The sequence below is a fragment of the Carassius gibelio genome, chromosome A12 (genome assembly GCF_023724105.1).
Source record: "Carassius gibelio isolate Cgi1373 ecotype wild population from Czech Republic chromosome A12, carGib1.2-hapl.c, whole genome shotgun sequence".
NCBI classification, from domain to species: domain Eukaryota; kingdom Metazoa; phylum Chordata; class Actinopteri; order Cypriniformes; family Cyprinidae; genus Carassius; species Carassius gibelio.
Genome location: NC_068382.1, coordinates 12,676,788 through 12,691,111, shown reverse-complemented (window position 1 = coordinate 12,691,111; position 14,324 = coordinate 12,676,788). Strand labels below are relative to the sequence as shown.

Here is a 14,324-nt window from a genome sequence, read left to right as displayed (position 1 = left end):
ATAAGAAACAATACAAAGATGTCCCATTAACAGCACTGTCCTACTGACAGGTCACTGTAAACCTAAAAGTATAATTTTTGCAAATGTTTTTCTGTGTTTAATCCAGAGAATGTGTTTCATTTCTTATTGGGGCATTTTATTCTCCTTTTTTTTACTGATAAATAATTGTTTAGTATTGCTATTGATAATTGAGATTCAATGGGGATTATTTAGTCTTGCATTTGCATTTTAGATTCCGGTTTAAGAAAAGAGCGCAGACGTAAAAAGAAAATCACGAACATCATCTCTTTTGACGATGACTTGGATGGTGGCGTGGAAGATGAGGATGAGGCTGGTGAGGATTTTGTGAGGAATCTCAGGAAGAGTACAGCTGGTCATGTGAGTTCTGAAGAGGCTCTGGAACCTCCGGACTCCACCTATTCCATTCATAACGGCCTGACTGAGCCTGGGATCGTGAGCTGGGCTGAAACCCCCCCGCAGAACGGAGTGCTGCCTGATACCAAGAGAATTGACAATGAGGAGGAGGAAGAGGATGATATTTATGGAAAGAGCAGGCCAGAGCCCTCAGAAGTAGATCATGGGAATGGGGAGCCGTGAGTTAACTTGAAGTTTTGCTTTATTTGTTGCAGTAATCAACACCAGGATGTAGTGAGACTTAAATTGAAGTGACATAAAATAAACAATTATAAATAGCTATAATTACAAACCATTCATTTTGCAATTAATTCAATGAGTCCTTGTTACACTTAACATGTATACTAATGTTAAAAAATTCAAGAGTAAATATGATTTTAATTTTTATTTAATTTTTATTTTTTTTAAGTTTATGTTGATCAAAAGTGACAGGGAAAAGTGTTCTTTTGAACTTTCTCTTCTAAATAAAAATGTATCACGGTTTCCCTTTCTGTTCTCCACTGTTTTCACCATGTCAGCATATTAGAATGATTTCTGAAGGATCACGTGACTCTGAGAACTATAAAGTAATTGGCTGCTGAAAACTCTTTGTCATCACAGGAATAATGATTCTGAATTGCTTTTAAACTGAACAGTTGTTTTAAATAGTTACTGTATTTTAGTAGTATTTCTAAATGCTGAAATACTGAAATACAATACTGATTTTTTTTTTTTTACTGTATTTTTTTTTAATTAAATAATTGCAGTCTTGGCAAGCTTAAGATACTTCTGTCAAAGATACAAAACAAAGTCTTATGTACCTCAAACTGATATTGAATGACATTGTATTAATTCTATTAGTAACTTGTGCATAATTACAAGCAACTAACATACCAAACCCTGTAGTAGGTACATGTTGTTAATTAATGTTGCTTAGAACTTATTTGTGGATTTACACTGTAACAAAAACACATTAATGTTACCTTAAGTGTGACCATAACATTTTGCTCTGCATAGGATGGTTGTGGGGAGCTTATCCAGTGTTTCCACATGGAGTCCAAGGCAAATCATCACTGACAATGACAATGACAATAAAAACTCACACATTCTCATACCTCTGGCCCCCAGTGAGCCCTACACACAACAAGGTCAGACCCAAAGCCTGTCAGAAACTGTCTGCATTCAGGGACATCTTATGTTTTTCATGGTCTTGTCCACATAGATGGGGCATTCATTTTTATGTCTCTACTGATTTTCCCTATTTCGAAAATTAGCTTAAAATGAAGTTCAACTTTATTAAGTGTGTTATGTTAACTACAGTCCTGGCATGAGGAAATGTGCTATTTTTGTTCTTACAGCTGGTCATTCAGTTGAGAATGTTGAATTTCATGGACAGAAGGAGAGCTCAAGCCCACCAACTGACAGTGAAAGACAAAGCCAACTCCAGTTTAGGTATCTGATACAAAAGAACACAGTTTTGTAGGATTTCAGTTAGTAAAATTTCTTCTTTAAAGACTGATGGTTATTGTTTGTATTTACGTTTGGTGTCTCAGCATGGATCCCGAAGTGCAGATTGTGCCTGAGACCAGTGTTCTGCCAACCCCTGGCCTTCCAGAATCCATGACTGTTGGTGAGTTGATAGACTCTTTAATTGTCCAGAGATCTTCTTTTGGTCTTTTAAATTTTATTTTTGAATGTGACGCTTTTAAAGGAACTACTTCCATACCAATTTAAAGGGATAGTTCATCAAAAAATGTTTGTTCTGTAATTTATGTTGTTTCAAAATGCTGTTTTTTTTGCACAATTTGAAGACTTGCATGTTCACACAGCTCTAAAAGCCAAGTTCTAAAAAGTGTTTAAAAGTTACATCTCAATAAGATGTGTTTTTATTTGGAAATAATTATGTGAATCATCAGCAAAAATGCAATTGATCAAAAGTGACAGTAAATACTTTTACGTTGTAACAAAATATCTCTGGTACTCAAATGGTACTCAAATGGTACTATTAATATTATTAATTTTTCAGATAAAAATAAAATTTCCTCCACACTCCCTACTTGTTTTTTTTTTTTATCATTCTTTGAAAACCACAGAACTATTACTTCTCTCTAAAAAATCTTTTTTTTCATGTTTTCCACCAGAGATATTGCTATCTCAAATCATAGGCAAGACCTGTTTAGAACCCTCAATTTTATGTCTTCATGCATATATGCTTAATAAAATCTCCTCTGATGAGGTGTATAGCAGAACATCTGAATGTATTGGCTTTCTCTAACTATAAAATTAGAAACCGAATACTCCATAGTAAACCGTTATGACAGACCTTTTAGAGAGTCAATTCTTAGTATCATCTTCTGCTGGATTTCAGGTCATATTGGTCTATTAGGAAATGAATAAACTGAAACTGCTGCAAAGGAAGCTGTTAATTTGTATACAGAGTGTCAAGTCTTTCTCTCAGAGATACTATCAATTTCTACATATTAACAAATAGTCATGTACCATGTATAGTTATATATTAACTATATAACCATGCAACCAATCAGCAATTTAGAAATTAAATATCTCTTCCTCTCACATCTGTCGATATGCAGGTTGTATTGTAATCTCACAATTTGCAATCAGGGGTTGTCCTTTTCTTTACCCATGTATAGAATTAGATGATTATTTTCCCTTTTTTATTTCTGCCTTGGGTTGCAAGCTTTAATCGGATTGTACAAGAATACTCTGACTTAGTTCAGTAAAGTGACTTACCACACATTCCCGTGCTGAAATATGAAGTAATGTCTTCATTTTAGTCATCGCTTTGTTTTCCTATGTCTATGTCTAGTAATCACCTAACCCACTTTACTGAAGTAAAAATCCCCTAGATCTGATATCAGTATTAAAACTTAAGATGAAGGACAAGCAAGACTTGTCATGTAGCAAGAGAGAACTCCTGTCAGCTATTTAAAACTATAGCATCTATAATTGTAATATATCTATATTAGGATCTTAATCATCAACATTCTTCAAAAATAGTCCTTATATTCTTTTATTTTTACATAAATGTATCTAATAAGAGTCCCTAGAGTCTACAGCATTAAGTCGTTTTTCTCTATTCAATTTACATTTACCTGAAAATTTCAAATCTTGAAGATTTGACACAACACAATACAAAATTAGTCAGATGAAGTCATGACATGCTGAAATGTTAAAACAGAAAATTAGGTGTAGGGTTGACGGCAAAATTGCTTGCTTTGTCTTCCCATGTTAAGCACTGCACAAATGTGGCCTTGTTTTATTTCTAGCAAAATAATAACCTTGATAATGGATACGGAATCCAATTCATCCATGTCCATTATTTTATTGGTCATATTTTTGACCTGTGGGCCCACTTGATACATTTGAAAAACACAGCTGTTTTGATGGAATGATTTATTTGTCTTAGTGTATCTTCGAATGCTGTCTCTCATTCCTTACAACACGACCACACACTTTCACTCACACTTTCACACTCCCCTCTGGCCAGAGCTTCATAACTTTTGTGTACTTCAGCAAATTTGGAGCATAGATGGGAACGTACTGTTAGAAGTGGAATACCACTAAATCTGAACGGGTAACACAACTTTGACGACAGCAGAAGCTACTGAACGGAGGTGCTATGGCATTAGGATAAGGTTAGGATAATGATTATCCAAGGTTGGTCGCCATGGTGTTGCATTTAACACCTCTGACATAAATCTAACTTTTCAAAATTAAACATTAAATGGTTTATAATAATCTAATAGACATAGGCTTGCATTCGAGTGAGCCAATTTCTATTTCTCAAATGCAATTTTCTGTCCTTGCTCAAGTCAAATTTTCAAACACTTGATTGGAGATCTTCACAAAATTATGAATCCATGGCCAAAATACAAATGATTGTCATCTCGTCCCCCTGGTGATGACAGCATTTGTGAGTTCAAAGTTTGGAAATCTAGGCCCGTATTCACAAAACATCTTAAGCTTAAAGCTAAAAGTATCTGCTAACTTGCCAAGTTAGGAGAAAATTAGGAGAAAATCTTAAACATAGTGTCAGTCCTAAATTTAGGACTCCTAAATTCTTCCTCTAAGTATTTGACAAAGCGTTTTGGCGCTAAAATTAGCTCCTTAATCTGTGAAACGTTTGGAGTAGTGAAGAGGACTTCTAAATCACTAAAACCAAATCTGACATATTCTAAAATGGCTAGCAAAAACAGTTGACGGTGAAACAGTTAATGGCTTGTCTATTTGGTACTATATTACATTGGGCAGGACATCCATATGCTCACCTAACGTTCATTGACCTCAAATATGGCTTATCATCTGAAATATGTATGTAGTAGCAACTTTACATGGCAGCTCAATCTAATGTTAGCCTAGAAAAAAGTGTGCATGTTTGTGCGGAGTGTGGAAGCTGAACAGTAGCGCGCTTGGGCTACTGCGTGACAGATGGAGGCACCGCTGCGATCATTTGCTCTTAAAATACATTGTAATTTTTGGTCATACAGATAAGAGTAATGCATCTTTTGTATCTGTAAAGACTCTACATTTATTCGTGTGCACTCAGAATAATAACAAAATCTTGTGCTTTTGTAAAATAATTAAAGCAAACATGATGCATTTTCTGTCGTCTTGGACTCTCTGAACTTGAGTGTGTCACTTCGAAACTCCGTGGATACTTGCCTTATTACAGACCTGAAAAATATGTCTACAGAGAGTGAAACTTTTAAATGAACCAGTTCAAACAGAAAACAAATATTCTCACATTATGTAATCTGTATGAAACATGCATACAGGTCCTGCGGAGATGAGTCACTGTCGCAGACTTAATTTCGTAAACCGAAAACAGAAAGCACTAGTGTAACAATAAATTACCACGTTACAATAAATTACAAAGTTAATGCAGTGAACTTGCTGTTTTTCCCTAAAATATCTCAGGATAATCAATATTGATCTATAGATCTTCTTAAATTCTTCTAACATTTCTCAATCTTTAGTTTCAGTCATGTTTCTAATTTATCACCTTGAATAACAGTTTTTTTTCCCCAACTCAAATTTCAAGGTTAAACAGCTTCTCAATATGAATCATTATTCCACCAACAGGGGAACCCATGATGATTAATCAAGCCGCTGTGGCATTCCTGTCATTCATTTATACCCATAGCCATATACCTTAGATTTGCATTAGAAGATACACAGGATTATCATGTTTGTCATTTCTTTGCCATCCTCACCCAGCACTGTTTCCAGGCGCCTATTGCTCTATCAGCCACCTCCAGACGTCTCTGGTGGTTTCAGTCCTTTCAACTGAGCGAATGGTTGTTCTACCAATAAACTTTTTTTTTATCTTCCCAACTGAACAGGTGGTTATCTTTCAGACAACCTCTTTTCAAATCCTCCCTCCGAGGATCCACTAGTTGATTTAAATTTTTGTTCTTAAAATTTCTTAATGAACCTCTATACTATTTGATCACGATTTTGGTCTTAATCAACTAGGAGCAAACACAGAACATACTGACTTAAATAATCCCAGAACAAACGTAATGTCTCCTACCACTTTTTCTGTTACTTAATTTTTGAGTGAACTGTACCTTTACACTTTTTTTTTGTATTTGAGCTTCATCTAAAGCATTTAGGTCTTTGAGGATTTGGGCTGTGGACAGATGGCATCATTGAGTTAATTTGACTTGGCTACAGCTCTGTCGTCTAGTGGTTTGGTGCAGATGTGAGTTTTAATCATCGAATAAATATTGGCCACATGACTTTGCCTTTGAAAACATGACTTTGAAACTGGAAATTATGATGGTGAGCTAACTCTTTAATGGTTTTGTGATGTGGAGACATGGTATGCTTGTAAGGACGGACATCATTCTGGACTTAAAGAGGTCTTTTTGATTCCCCCCGACATACTTCTTCTTTCCAGATGAGGGCACTGTTGGTTCAGTGTGAAATACTCTCATGTTATTCCTCTTTCTCTGTCTCTGTCTTTTGTCTGGACAAAACACAACTTTGAGATGGGGCTGGAGGTGACTGATCCAGTTATGCTTCAGCTTTCAAAAAAAAAAAAAAAAGGGAGAAAAGATGAAAGCAAGAAAATGGTTCATGCTAAGTGCCTGAATCTGCTTGTGCTCTCAGACAGGGATAAAATTCAATTTCAGATCAAACATGGCTTTCTCACTATGCCTTAATAACCTATTAACTGCTATTTAATTATGGATACAACGAATATTACCTTTAAGGCTTGAAAGTGTTATTTTCCCCTTAGATTTGTTTTCAAGAGCTATATAGCTTTTTGACCTGGATCATTATATATATGTCCATTTATGTATTTCACAGACTGTTTATTTATTCAGTGCTAAAGGAATTGGGGTTTTGTTAACACTATAGTTTGTTTAATATGCAGGAACAACGATATATAAGCCATTTTTAAAGAGATACTCCACTTAAAAATGAAAATTCTATCATCATTTGCTAACCCTCAAGTTTTTCCGAACCTTCTTTGACGACGTTGAAGCATTGACTTGATGGCAATACATGTTTGATGGTATCATGGCATGATATATCGTGGTATAAAAATTTTACATTTATCCTGATGATGCAGAATGTCTGGTTTTACCAGTAAATTCCAAAACAATATTTAAACTATAATGGTAATTATAGTTGAAGAATAATTAAACTTGTTAAATATATGTAATCAGTGAAAGTCTAACATAATTGTGTATTTTCAGCTAAGCAGAATCATGAAGATTTCTATTTTGGTGTTACCTTCGGGCACCAGGACCAAGTCCAAGCCTGTTCAGGTCCACCCCTGATAAAATAGCAATTTTAGCATTTTTATGAACCATATTTTTTTGTAAACTTTATCATGTTTTTTTTGTCTTTATAAATACTACTACTGCTACAAATAAAAGAAATAAACCCTTCCCATTTATTTAGTTTTTTGTTTAAAGTATCATGAGAGTAACCTTTTTGTGAGATTAGTATCAAATGAGATTAACATTTGTATCGAACCGAATGGTGTATAGTTACACCCTTACTTGTAACATATAACTGCAGGTTCTATCCCAACTAGGGGTGACCCCGCTGCGCCTTTAAGCAGACACTTAATCCCAGGTTACTCCAGAGGGAATCTCCATGCAGATAATGCACCGAAAATAGCCTTTGATGAAAAGCCTGTGCTAAATGTGAACCAAATGCCAGGTGTCTCAGACTGCTGCCTGTGAACCTTGCTTTCTGGGAAGGAAGTCAAAGCTTCGCCTCCTGTACTATCCAGCTTCCTCTCAGGATTACAAACATACTTGGACCACCTCACTCTGGTGTGTTTCTCCTTCTCCAGATGAGGGGCTCTGGGAGAGGGAGTTAGCTCCTCTGCAAAAATTCTCTTCCAGATCCATCACTCTCTCTCACACACACACACACACACACACACGTAATTAATGCATTAACAAATGAGACTTTAAAATTGTTGTTTGGTAAAGTGTTTCCAAAAAAATCTATTGCAGGGGTCTCCAAACTCGGTCCTGGAGGGCCGGTGTCCTGCAGAGTTTAGCTCCAACCCTAATTTAACACACCTGAACAAGCTAATTGAGGTTGTACTAGGCATACTAGAAACTTCATATACAAAGTATATGGACAAGCATTTGAAAGCAGCTGATAGGCAGTGTGTAATATCAGAGTCCCTTTAAGGAAAGTCACTCTGCGGCCATCTTTGCAACGTGTCTCGGGGAGCTATTTCAGTCATGAAATTACAGCTTCTGCTCTTTGAATGGGGAAACATCACATTCTCCATAGCTCCAAACCAAACTTACAATTTCATACTTGAAATCACCAATGAAATATGACAACAACATCAAATCTCATATGTTTTGTTTCTTCTGCTCAAAGAGCTTTAAAAAGCAATTAGCTGGTGAAGTGGATTTACTTATTGTAGAGTTAACAAAAGTTATCATGTGCATTGTAGTGGTAGCGCATGTCTTAACAAATCTCAGTAGACAAAGAAGATTTTAAAATGAGTTGTTCATTCATAAATTCATAAGATCTTACCCTCACGCTCTCGGAATACAAATCAGCAGGAACACAAACAAGTGCAGATCTATAAAGGGGTGGGGTTAAATAAGGTGTATAGTAACCGGAACTTCTAATGGCAGCCGCAATGATTCAGTGACTTTACCAATTAGCGATTGGCTCTTTTATTCAGAAGTCAGGATTATTCTCCCATTCATAAGTAAAATGATTGCAGTTACTTTGTTTACCTACAGTCTTTGGCAGTGTGAGCAGTTGTAACTGTTTGTATGAGCATTCTGTTAAGGGCATCAAAGGCTTCAGTTTAAAGTGTGTTTTTTTGCAGAATTAAGCACTGTAGACAATCACAGAGATATACATGTTGAGTGCATTAGTCAGAATCCCCTCAAAGTTCAGCTTGAGCTCATAGAACAAATTCGGCACACTCGCTAATTGTTTCATTATAACCACCGAAGTGTAAACATGATGTAAACGAGAGATTATTTGTGCAGTGTAAACAGCTTTTTGGATTATAACCGGAAATTTATCTAGAGGGTGTAACTGAAGTGATTGAGCGCTTCAGTGATTATGAAGCACATGCTCTTTGTTCACTTTTTAAAGAAAAGTTTTACCCGTTCACTATATACAAACTGCAAAATAATGGGTGTAACAACTGTATTTGAATTAATAACTAGAAATATTAACCATAGCAACAGATTCCAAAAAATGTCAATGTCTGTAAATTAATGTTTGAAGTGTAAATGAAAAGTGTAAATATGCTAATTTATTCTTTTTTTTTTCACTAACTTGAACACTTTATATATTTTTTTAAAGCAGTGTTTACTTAGTTAAAAACTCTTTCAATTATTTTGATCATTAATTTACATATTACTTTAATTATGTGTCTTATAAATATAATTTTTGTGTGTCTTGGTTTGGGGTTATTATTGAATTGATGGTGAGTTTTTGCGTTTGAGTTTCTTTCTCCCTCAAGGGTTGAAGTTACATTTTGTTGAGAGATGTAATTTGTCATTTTCAGGAGTTGCTTTTAGCCTCGGGTTGGTTTCTTTAATTTACTTACTCATTTGGGACAATATTTTGCACGCCTACCACTGAATGTTGTTGTTTTTTTTTTGTTTTTTTGTGTGTGTTCTAATTTCTATCCCTTTTCCAACAACTAATTTCCTGCATTTCACTTGGCCAGATTTACTACAGTAACCAGGCTCCTTAAAACAAATGTTGTCCTATTGTTGTTACCATTTTCTGGAATTAGTTTTTGAAAGGGACATTGCCCATAAGTGAAGCTGTTTCAGATTACGTCTATGGCTGCCAAATTGATCTCTGGTGGTCTGATAAGCTTTTTCCTCTTAGAGAGACAGTAATTGAGCTATTTCACTCTTCAAAAATACCAATGTTGTTGTTCTTCAAAAATAACAAAGCCATCTTTAACTTTCTTTTGCTGGAAGTACTTTAAGCTTGTTAAATGTGGATCAGACCAGCCAGGTTCATATAGATGGCTCTTTCCAAGCCTGCGGTTCCTCTGAGATTCATTAAATGATAATGGACTGATAGGAGTGTTCAGACTTTGTCTTTTGGAGCCGTGTTGTTGGGGTTATCTAGGTTTCCCAGTGCCAGGTCATCCAGCTTTAAGAGTGTAACAACAAAGAAACTCATTCTTTCTTTCCTTTTCGCTCACCAGTCTGTATTTAGACTGTAGCGAGTGTTGCCGTTCTTTCCATAGTGTCTTGAAGTGCTGTAATAATGCTTCCCAGTCAGAGCTTTATGTTTCACAATGCTAATGTGTTTTGAGGTAAAATCTACTGAGGCTCCCCTTACGGCTGTGTTATAAATGCCTTACCCTTTCACGTCACCTTCATTTGAAAGAAATTAATGTCTGGCTGGTATTTTAAGCCTCACATAGTTCTCTTTATTAGTTCTGGGGTGCTACACAAATGAAAATGTCAGTGGTATAAAACAGTAACCCTTATTGAAAGAATGAAGACGACAGGTGTGGAACATTAAATCCCAGTGAGATATTGAGTCTTATTGTTCAGAAGTCATGTTTTTTTTTTTTCTGAGTCGGGTGAGGACAAAAGCCATTGTTCATTTTGAGTAGGTTTTGATGCCCTTGTAACATTGATTTTTTTTTCTCCTTAGCTGAACTGCGGCAAGCCATTGTGGCCATGATGAACAGGAAAGATGAACTCACTGAGCAGAACACGTACGTTTTTAGTCATTATAGATAGTTTTAGTTCATTCATGAAACATAAGCCTAACAAATTTGTATGGAAATCTGTTATTAAAAGAGTTCTTTGGAGTGATTTGAATGATTTTCAGAAATTCGTTCTGCTTGTGTTTTATAGATGTATTTTTGGCATGTCCCACCTTGGCACTGAATTTCTTAACTGTATTCAACAATTAAAATGATACAATATATTAATTGCAATATAATACATTTGATATGAACGGATATTCAATTCCATGTATTAAAATCTGTTAGAGTAATAATTTATAAAATAATAATAATATTCATGGATTTTATTTGTATATTTAATTTAGTTGATATTAATATTTTATAGGATGTGTATTGTTGACTAAATGATCACTATTTTTTTTTTTTTGTGTCAGTAAGTATATATATATATATATATATATATATATATATATATATATATATATATATATATATATATATATATATATATATAATATATATATTAGTATTCTTTTGCCAAGATACATTGATTTAATCAAAAGTAACAGTAATCTTTTATAAAAATTATAAATGTTTTTACTATTTCAAATGAAATTCAGTTCTTTTGAACTTTCTATACACCAAAGAATCCTGAAAAAGAAATTTGTTTCCACAAAAATACTAAGCAGTACAACTGTTTTTAACTGTTTCTTAAGCACCATGTTAGCATATTAGAATGATGTCTGAAGACTGGAGCAGTGGCTTTGTCATTTAAAGGAATAAATCATATTTATATATATATATATATATATAAACAACTTATTTTAGTACTAATAATAGTACTAATATTTTATAAGATTTCTTTTTTTCAGTATTTTTTTATCAAATAAATGCACTGTTGGTGAGCATTCTTTCAGAAACAGTACCGACCCCAAATATTTGAACTGTTGTGTATTTCAGGGTTTTTAACTATATAATAGAAATAGAAAATAAAAAATAACATGCATCATAACCTAAATATATAATACAAAACAAAACTTGGGTTTCAATGAATGTCTAACCTTTTTTGTACCCTATTTGTGAAAAGTGCCATAATGTGCAGCTGGGTTATTGTCATGTTCACTTCTAGTCATTAAAGATTAAAAAGAAAAAAAAAGGGTCAGATGTGTGTGTATGTGTCTTACTGTTGTTGTACTGTTTGGCACAGATCTCTGCGCAGTCTTCTGGATGGAGAGATGGAGCACTCCGCTGGGCTCAGGCAGGATGTGGACAGCTTGAAGAAGAGACTGGCTGAACTAGAGGAGAGACATGCAGCCAAAGTCCAAGCTCTCATGAGGTACTCACTACAAAGTAAACGGACAGTCTCACATAGGCCGTCTATCAGTCTAGTCCACATTGTATTTTAAACCAAACACCACCTACTTGGACAGAAAACAGCTATCTGATCTGCATGTGAAGCACTGTAGATTTTATTTTTGTTGTTAAAAAAAAGTAAATTGCACAACAATATCAAAGAAATAATTGAAAAATGTGAGTTTGTTTTGTGGCCAGATTTTCCATCGGACCAAATGTATAAATGTACATTTATTTTATGGATGTGTTTTTCATTTATCTCTCTAAATTGCAGCTTGCAACAACAACAAAAAAATTCAAGCTTGACTGAGGTGTCTTATGCTCCCTGAGGCTGCACTTATTTAAGCATGAATACTGTTAAAAACAACCATATTGCCAAATTGTGTTTAGATCATACTAACCGTTTTCTATTTCAGTAAAATTAAATTTAAAATGTAATTTAGCTGAACCATTGACAAGCCATTCAAGATGAGCCATTACTTCTGTGTAGGGCTGGGACAACGCGTCGAGGTCATCGTTGACGTCGGCGCAAAAAATACGTAGACGCAAAATATGCGCATCGATTCGTCGACCTGTTTTTATTTCTCTAAAAAACGTATGCAAACGTTTACCTTATCTGCGCTGAATATACGCGATGGCTGTATCAACATTCTGTCCAATGTTATATAACCAATCCAGGGGTTTTTCTGCATTGATCTTTTTTTTGGCGGCTGTCAAAGCCTTATTTGGAGAGTGATGTAGAATAGACAGGGCACGTAAGAGAGAGAGCCCCGGCTGCGCGCGCACTCACAGTCTTCAAACAACACGAGCGCTTCTTGCTCTTTCTCTCACTTGTGCATATTAATCATAATCATTAAACACGATAGAAAGAGGGCGAAACACCAAAGTTTCACGCGCGCTCGCACACTCACAGTCTTCAAACTACATGAGCGATTCTTGCTCTCTCTCTCCCTCTCCCTCGTGCATATTAACCAAAATCATTAGACACGATAGAAAAAGGGCGGAACGCCAAATTTTCACGTGAAGCATTCAGAGATTTATTTTTTCTCCATGACAGGCTACTGGCTCCCACAGTAATTCTTTTTTTTTTTTTGGAAAAGCACTCTCTGTATTAGCTTAAAGCCCTCAAGTTTACATTGGTTTACAATGTTTCAGTAAGCTATGTGTTTTCAAGGCTTCAAGGTTTTATTGAATGCTATCTCCATACAAGTGCAAAGTAATGCATTCTTAGTCAGTCTTTTATTTTGTAATTTTAAGAGCAATAAACCTATATTGCAATGTTAAGGAATTCATGTTTTTTTCATTCAGATATGTAAATCAACATGTATAAATTTTTACTAGTCAATTAATAGGGAGATAATCGAAATCGAATCGGTCCGGAAAAATTAATCGTTAGATTAATCGATGCATCAAAAAAATAATCGCTAGATTAATCGTTTAAAAAATAATCATTTATCCCAATCCTACTTCAGTGTCACATAATCCTTCAGATATCATTCTAATATGATTATTTGTTGCAAAACATATTAACACATTATTATCAGTGTTGAAAACAGTTGATTACTGTTAATATTCATTTTTGAAATCATGTTACTTTTCTGTCTATATATATATATATACTGACTAGTATATATTATTTTCAGTCCTTGTGTAGGACTTATTCCTTATATACCTTAATTTTAATTTTAATTTTTTTTTAAATACTTTCTTCATGGTCAAATCAAATGTGCTGATAATATTTTGTGTTGTGGTCTTTAGTTCGTTGAAGCATTTTAAAATGCCTATGGTGAAAATCAATGTCAGAAAAGGTCTGTCGCGGAGACTAACCAAAGAATGACAAATGTTAACACAGTTGCAGTTATTCACTTTAAGATGATCAGAAACCCTTAAGCATTTTGTGTATTAATTCACTTCAAGTTTGAGCGTCGTCAAATTGATTACTACTACTTAAGTAAAACATGTTTTTCTGTCTCGTTGCTTCCTGTCTCAGTCTCAAATGTTAAGGGTCCAGTCAGTTTTTCTGTCTCAAATCTAATCTGTCCCAGTCAATAGAGACTAAAAATAAGGAGTGGAAATGCTCAGTGCGTCTGTGTGCGCAGAGGAAGCACCTATGAGCCATGCTCTTGGGCTTAGCTCCATTGATTCAGCCTGGCTCAGTATGTAAGAAGCAGGATCCATACAGAAAGAGGCCAAAATGCTCTCATACTCACATTCAGGCTACAGTCAATACAAAGCTCTCCTACTCTGTCACGTCCAAGTTCAACCGGATGAGCAGAAACAGACCAAGGGACGGTTGTGGCAGCGTCTGACAGTCAGAATAATACTTTGCCGAACGCTGCAGAGCTGCCAGGTTTTTTGTCTTCCTGAAGTGCTGCTAGGTTAT

The 14,324-nt window shown here is 35.0% G+C and overlaps 1 protein-coding gene across 1 annotated transcript in view; it reads left to right on the top strand.

Moving 5' to 3' along the window:
- LOC128025168 (sorting nexin-29) overlaps nucleotides 1-14,324 on the top strand; it is a 113,771-nt gene that overhangs the window by 5,710 nt on the left and 93,737 nt on the right. The window contains exons 8-13 of the mRNA XM_052611221.1: nucleotides 233-593; nucleotides 1,411-1,541; nucleotides 1,752-1,845; nucleotides 1,947-2,023; nucleotides 10,552-10,615; nucleotides 11,796-11,924. Of these exons, the coding sequence (XP_052467181.1) occupies nucleotides 233-593; nucleotides 1,411-1,541; nucleotides 1,752-1,845; nucleotides 1,947-2,023; nucleotides 10,552-10,615; nucleotides 11,796-11,924 (856 nt within the window). The remainder of the gene's footprint in view (nucleotides 1-232; nucleotides 594-1,410; nucleotides 1,542-1,751; nucleotides 1,846-1,946; nucleotides 2,024-10,551; nucleotides 10,616-11,795; nucleotides 11,925-14,324) is intronic.